Source organism: Cynoglossus semilaevis, chromosome 4 (assembly GCF_000523025.1).
Source record: "Cynoglossus semilaevis isolate Cse_v1.0 chromosome 4, Cse_v1.0, whole genome shotgun sequence".
Taxonomy (NCBI): domain Eukaryota; kingdom Metazoa; phylum Chordata; class Actinopteri; order Pleuronectiformes; family Cynoglossidae; genus Cynoglossus; species Cynoglossus semilaevis.
Window position 1 is genome coordinate 5,077,213 of NC_024310.1, and position 6,398 is coordinate 5,083,610.

At 42.1% G+C, this 6,398-nt stretch overlaps 1 protein-coding gene across 1 annotated transcript in view; it reads right to left on the reverse strand.

The window, feature by feature from the left end:
• sorl1 (sortilin-related receptor, L(DLR class) A repeats containing) overlaps nucleotides 1-6,398 on the reverse strand; it is a 54,457-nt gene continuing 48,059 nt past the window's right edge. Inside the window, exons 38-45 of the mRNA XM_025055217.1 lie at nucleotides 6,051-6,305; nucleotides 4,988-5,107; nucleotides 4,153-4,317; nucleotides 3,644-3,818; nucleotides 3,045-3,151; nucleotides 2,228-2,420; nucleotides 996-1,208; nucleotides 1-90 (exon numbers count right to left, since the gene is read on the reverse strand). Of these exons, the coding sequence (XP_024910985.1) occupies nucleotides 23-90; nucleotides 996-1,208; nucleotides 2,228-2,420; nucleotides 3,045-3,151; nucleotides 3,644-3,818; nucleotides 4,153-4,317; nucleotides 4,988-5,107; nucleotides 6,051-6,305 (1,296 nt within the window). The 3' untranslated portion in view covers nucleotides 1-22. The remainder of the gene's footprint in view (nucleotides 91-995; nucleotides 1,209-2,227; nucleotides 2,421-3,044; nucleotides 3,152-3,643; nucleotides 3,819-4,152; nucleotides 4,318-4,987; nucleotides 5,108-6,050; nucleotides 6,306-6,398) is intronic.

The following is a 6,398-nucleotide window of genomic DNA, read 5'->3' on the forward strand; positions in this document are numbered from 1 at the left end:
AGGTGGGTGGAGGGAGGGGCTGCTACGCGATGACCATGGGAACGTCGTCGGAGAAGCCGCTGATCATCGGATCGTCTTCGTCGTCGTCGCCTGAGGAAGGACGGAAGAAGGAAAATCAAAGTCTGACGTCTCTGCTGTGTGACCTCACATATGTTTATGCTCCTACTGGACAGAATGGGTATTACATCAACACTGCCCTCTGTCTGTATTTACTCTCTTTTTTCTTCTGCATTAAATCAGGTTGTCTCTGAGTGAAAGTAGAAAGAAAATTGCTGGTTGATGTAAAACTTGTATTAATTAATTCAATCTTGTATTTAAATGTAAAGCCAGAGAATTAGACTGAGATGAAACCAGGACACGCTCCAGTCAGGACCACAGGTTTTTGTTTTCATGACTAATAGGTGGAGTTTTAGCTCAAAGTGTGTTGGTAGCCCTTCATACAGAGGCCGAATCGTCTCTCACCAGTGTGAGAGCAGCTCAGAAACAACGACCAGAATTAATGTTCACGGCCCGCAGCTGTTTTTCTTTCTATCTTTGATTTTCTTTTCACTTTCAAGAATGATCAAAAAGTTTTCGATAAAAAAAAAAAATATCAAGCGCCTCAGACCAGACATCATCTGCTTATTCTGTCTTTGGTCCTGGTTCTGTATCAGTAGGACACCTGCAGAATCCAGGCGTCAGATCGGACTTTTACATCTTTCTAGTTCTCCAAAGACAAACTTAGATCAAAATCAACTGTAAAAGAGGGAAATTGAGCTCAGACTGCTGTTGTTCTGAGTCTGATTAGTTCAAAAAAAAAAAAACCTCTGCTCATAAAACGGATTTCTCTGTTCTGGCTCTGGGCGTCAGTATTTCATAACTGTATTTATGTGGAAGTGAGTCGTGACTTCTCATCGGCCAATCCTGAGTCCCGCTGAGCCGGAGCTCCTGCTCCGCTTCCTCACCATTAATATTGAAGGAAAAGTAAAAAAAAAAAAAAAGAAGAAAAGTCTTACCCAGTTCGTCCCCGGAGGAGAAGATGGCAGAGCCCAGACGAGAGTTATAGTGGGAGTTGGCAAAGGCTGTGAAATTGTTCTGAAGCCTTCGATGTCTGATGTAGAGCGCCACCAGGCTGCCGCACACTCCCAGGAGTAGGAGGAAGAGGACAGGAACCACCACAGCTGCCATGTCTCCAGACTGACCCTCCCTGAGAGCCGCGTCTGTGGCACCTGCACACACACACACACACAAAAAAAAAAAAAAAAATCAGGCTTGTCTAAAACTATTCAAGATTTTAGTCCGATTTATTTCAGGTCCAGCTGTGAATTAAACCTGAATAAACAACTTTTTTATGATTCGTGACGATCACTTCTGACGAGGGTTTGACTTTCACACCTGTTTTTATTTGTCCAAATGATGAAAATATGAATATATGGGAAAAATCCAAGAAAATGTTAAACAAGGAAGTTTAACTTTTTAAACCAATAACTGTGTTTTTTTTTCTTGTCTCTCGTGTCTTGAAGAACGAGTCAAGAGTTTCTTTCCAAACTTCTGAGACGCCGCTGTCCTCAACAATATTAATCAGTCTGCGCTCCCTAACAATCCGTTTGACGTTTCTGTCAGTCAGCCTGTCAGTCCTTGAAGTATTTACTGTCCCGCGTTCAGTGATTTTGATCTGAGGCGTCTGACCGAAAGATGAAGCCCCCTGCTGGAGGGGACAGTATTTAAAACCCCCAGTGTGTACTGACGTGTGGATCAACTGTGTTAGAGAAACAACGGTGGAATCTTTCAGATCTACAGTCATTCTGTCCACGTGTAAAGATCTTTTAAAATCTTTAAAAATATTTAACACAACTAACACATTCATTTTTACAGACCTAAAATAATAATATACATGCATAGTACATATATGTATATATATTTAAAAATATATAAATATATATTAAGTCTGTAGAAATTAATGTGTTAGGTTCTACAGACCTAATATACTGTATATATATATATATAGTATATATACACATATATATTTATGCTATATATATAGCATAAATATATATATATACATACATATATTTATTAATATATACATATATTACATCAGTAGGAATGAATGTGTTAGATTCTACAGACCTAATGTATATATATAAACACATATATACAGTATATTTTTACACATATATGTATATATTGATACATATATTTTTTTTGGTTACTGATCACATTTCAGCGTGCTGTGGTTCCACAGTACCTGCGGTGAACTGGTTGTACAGCAGCAGGGCAGGTTCTCCACACAACTGTCCACTGAGCAGACAGCGCGCCTGCACTGAAAAGGTGTAGTTGTGACGCATCAGCAGGCTGTTGATGCGGAAGAACGTTTCTGTGGTGTTTCCCAGGAAGGTCGTCTGGTTGGTCACACTGTCGTACACGTGCACTTCGTACCCCTGAACGGAGGGAAAAGTTCAGAAAAACTCCACTAATGACGTATTTACTACTTTGGCCGCGACATTATTCTGTCACAGTTTGTACAGTTTGTTTGCTCATAATGCAAAACATAAAATCACGATAAGCCAAAGAAATGCTAACAATGCTAACTGTGACACCTCTGAACACAGGCCTGTTGTGCTCACAGTGAAAGAGAACAACACTCAGTGCCGTGTTAGAATCAGCAGATGCTAACTGTGACACCTCTGAACACAGACCTGTTGTGCTCAGTAAGTTCACTGATGTCTGAAAACCCGATGAATGGCTTTTCATCATGATTCAAAAATGTATTATTTATCTTTTATTTATTCACTTGTATACATTACAACTTCTTTTAACCTCTTTGCTTAGCTGCAGTACTGCTACAGAACACCAGAGGTGTGACACTTTCAGTGGTTGAAAGAGGTCAGTTTGTGCGGAGCTCTGAGAGAATGTGACTCTACTTCTCACTCAGGGAAAACTAAAACAGTTCTTTTACCCAATTATGGTTCAAGTTAATTTGAAAAAAAAAAATCCAGGAATCCAAACAAACTGCCATTAAAACTGGAGGACTGATTAACTATAGATCGTAGTCTCTGACTCACCCTGCTCTCATTGAAGTCCTTTTCTCTGACGGCCAGACTCTTCCAGAACAGGAAGACGTGATCTTTCTCCGTCAGGATCTTTAAGGCCTCAGGAGCAGGAAGAGGAACTGGAACAGGAGGAGAGGACAAAACTCAACACATGGAAGACGTTTCTGGGAAAGTACATGTCCATGTACTGAAAATACTTTTTTTTGGCTAAAAATGCTTAAATACATTCTACAATCCATTAAAGATCATAAAGATTATTAAAAAAAATACAACATGACCCAACCCAAGTCTGCTTCCTTAACCACTAAGCCACCACTGCTTTTTTTAATATTTCTAAATGACCAACTAACAAACAAATAAATAATTTTTTTTTAAAAAGTCACAGTCCATATATAGGGCGTTCAAGGACCAGAAAGGGCCCGCGGGCCAGGAGTTGGAGATCCTTAGCTTACATACACTCCACTGGTGACGTACAGTGAGTGAGAAAATAACAAACTCTCAACTCCGTCTGGGTGAGTTTACACTTCCTCACCTCAGACATGCCCCTCCCTCCCTCCCCCACCACTGACCTCATGAGAGTGTGTGTGTGTGTGTGTGTGTGTGTGTGTTACCTGTGCTCAGGGTGAAGCTGGCCTCTTTGCTCATGTTCAGCAGACGGACGGAGACGCTGTACCGTCCTCCAGGCTCCAGGCCCTTCATCGTGAACTCCACCGTGTTGTTCTGTGTGGTCACCTTGTAGTCCCGCTCCAGTTTCCGGATCACATCCCGCACGTGTACAGCATACGTCTATGACACATACACACACACACACACGTTTGTGTAAATGTTGACTTGAACTTTATAGAAATCCAGGATCCATTTCACACCAAACCACAGTAAAGTCAACTGTAAAGATTTGAGCTTCAGACTTTTGGGCTCAGCATCAGTTAGTTGAGGCAGTTCTCGTCTGAATGAATAGCAAACTGTACTTTTTTCACTCCACCACTAGAGGCCACTGAAATCGCCGTTTTCAGCTCAGAACAGATTGTACCTGGTGTTCAATTCACCAGTAAAACATGGCAGCCATGATCATCACTGACATTACAGAGTGTCATCACAGTGAGGTGAGGTGTGGCAGTACCAGGGGTGTGTTTGGGGCGTCGTACGGCGGCTGCCATTTCAGCGTGGCCTGTGTTTTGTCCACTCGGACGCGGTGGAGGTTTCTGGGCGGCAGCCTTTCACTGGGAATCATCTTGACGACGGAGTAGTCGGAGGGGGGGCCAAAGAACGGAGAGGTGACACGCACCTGAGGACAGGGAGGAAGAGGACGCAAAACTGAGGTCAATACTAGTGTTCTGTAATCTGACAAACAACAGAAGGTGGCGCTAAAACAGCTGCAGTCGTTTGACGACCAAAAGACCAGAGTGAAAAGGCACATCTCTGTTCATCTTGCTCTAAGAGGACATTAGGTGTGAATGCAGGTGTGAATGGTTGTCTCAATTTGTGGCCCCTGTGATGGACTGTACACAGTGTATGCTGCCCTCTAATGATGACTGCTGGTATGGCTCCAATAGGGCTGGGTCAGGAGCAGATAGATGGTATGGCTCCAATAGGGCTGGGTCAGGTCAGTAAGATAAATGAGATAAATTCATTCTTAGTGTTGGTGCGAACTAAGATAAATGAGATACATTCATCCTTGAAGGCTAAAATGCTAAAAGGCTTTTAGCCTTTTTCAACGCCATCTACTGGGGAAATGCGAGCATTGCAGGAAAAACACAGACATACAATGATAATATAAATTAATAACATTACTAGAACAAGTTTGATGGGCCAAATTAAAAAACCAAACGGGTTGCATCCGGTCCCCGGGCCGTAGTTTGACCACGCCTGCTCTAAGCCCACATGAGCACAAAAAAAAGGATGAAGAGGTAGAAGAAGAGATGTAGCTGTAGCAGAAACAGCTGACGGGGACTCACCAGGAACAGATACTGTTCATCACTGTTGACCGTGACAGTGAGGCTGAGAGAGGGGGTGTGGACCATGTGGGGGCTCCGGTACAGGTCCAGGAAAGAGGTGGCGTAAAACACACCGTACATCTGTACAAACACACACACGAAACAACACGTTTAAAAAAAACATCCTAGGGTGTGAGTCCTGGCTCTGTGGTCTTCAGATGTACAGTAGGTGGCGTAGTGTTCAATCTGTCTTTTGAATTAGCGACCAAACGTGGGCTGTCAGATCAGGAAAGAAAATGTTTTTATTGAATTTAATTTTTTTTTTTTTTTTTACTATTCAAGAAATATTCACAGATCCTGCCTTTATGCTGAATTTTGAACCACTGAATTTATCCTTGACCTCCTCAGTTCTCTGACCCACAGCATATTTAGTGAGCTGGCGTCTGTTGGCGTCGGCGTTTCTCTCTCTTTCTTTGCAGAAACTTGTGATGAATCGGTGTCAAGGACATTTATTCTGTGTAGAAGAAAAATCTTTTTTTTTTTTTTTTTTTTTTTTAAACTACTCTCTGGTTGAGTGATGTGCCTGAAAATGAAGAATGAAACGTCACGTTTTACTTTTACGCCTGAATGTGTCAGATGTCTTTGACCTTCTGACAAGGTTCTGTCCACATTGAGCTTTAATGTACGCTGTGTGTGTGTGTGTTAACGGTGTTTTAAATTGATATAAATCATTCAAAAATAATTTTCTGTAACATCATGATATAAGATACATATCACATTTATTCTTCCTATTTAACAGGATGAAAAGAGTGAGATTTTATTTAAAAAGAAATAAAGAATTAAACGCTAATCAAACATATGTTGGGTTAAAATACACTGATTTTATGTTAAATTTAGGGCAAGGTTACATTTACATCAATATAAACTATTTTGTGTCTTAGATTAAACATAGGGATGTCCAATAAAATATTGGCCAACGTTAGCAGAACTATGTCATATCGGCAGGGATCGTTGTTGGCCAGCGCGATGCCTGGGTTTCGCACTGATAATGTGACTTTAAAAATAGTTCTGGTGTGTGTCGTACCTGGGCAGACGGTCCACCGATGGTCCAGCTGCAGTCCACCGCCGTCTGGTTCAGCGCTCTGGTTTTGAGGAGGGGTCTCTCCGGCTGAGTGCCTGTGGTCTGGTGATGGGACAGAGCGGTGGGACTGTCACCGATGCTGGTGTGAGCCCACACCGCCACTTCGTACACCGTGCCCGCTGTCAGGTTAGTGGCTGCAAACAGGAAGTACACGTGGAATAAATGGGTGGAATGGCACAAGGTCGTGCGAGTACCTGGTCGTCGTCATCATCATCATCATCATCATCATCATCATCATCATCATCATCATCATCATCATCATCATCATCATCATCATCATCATCATCATCA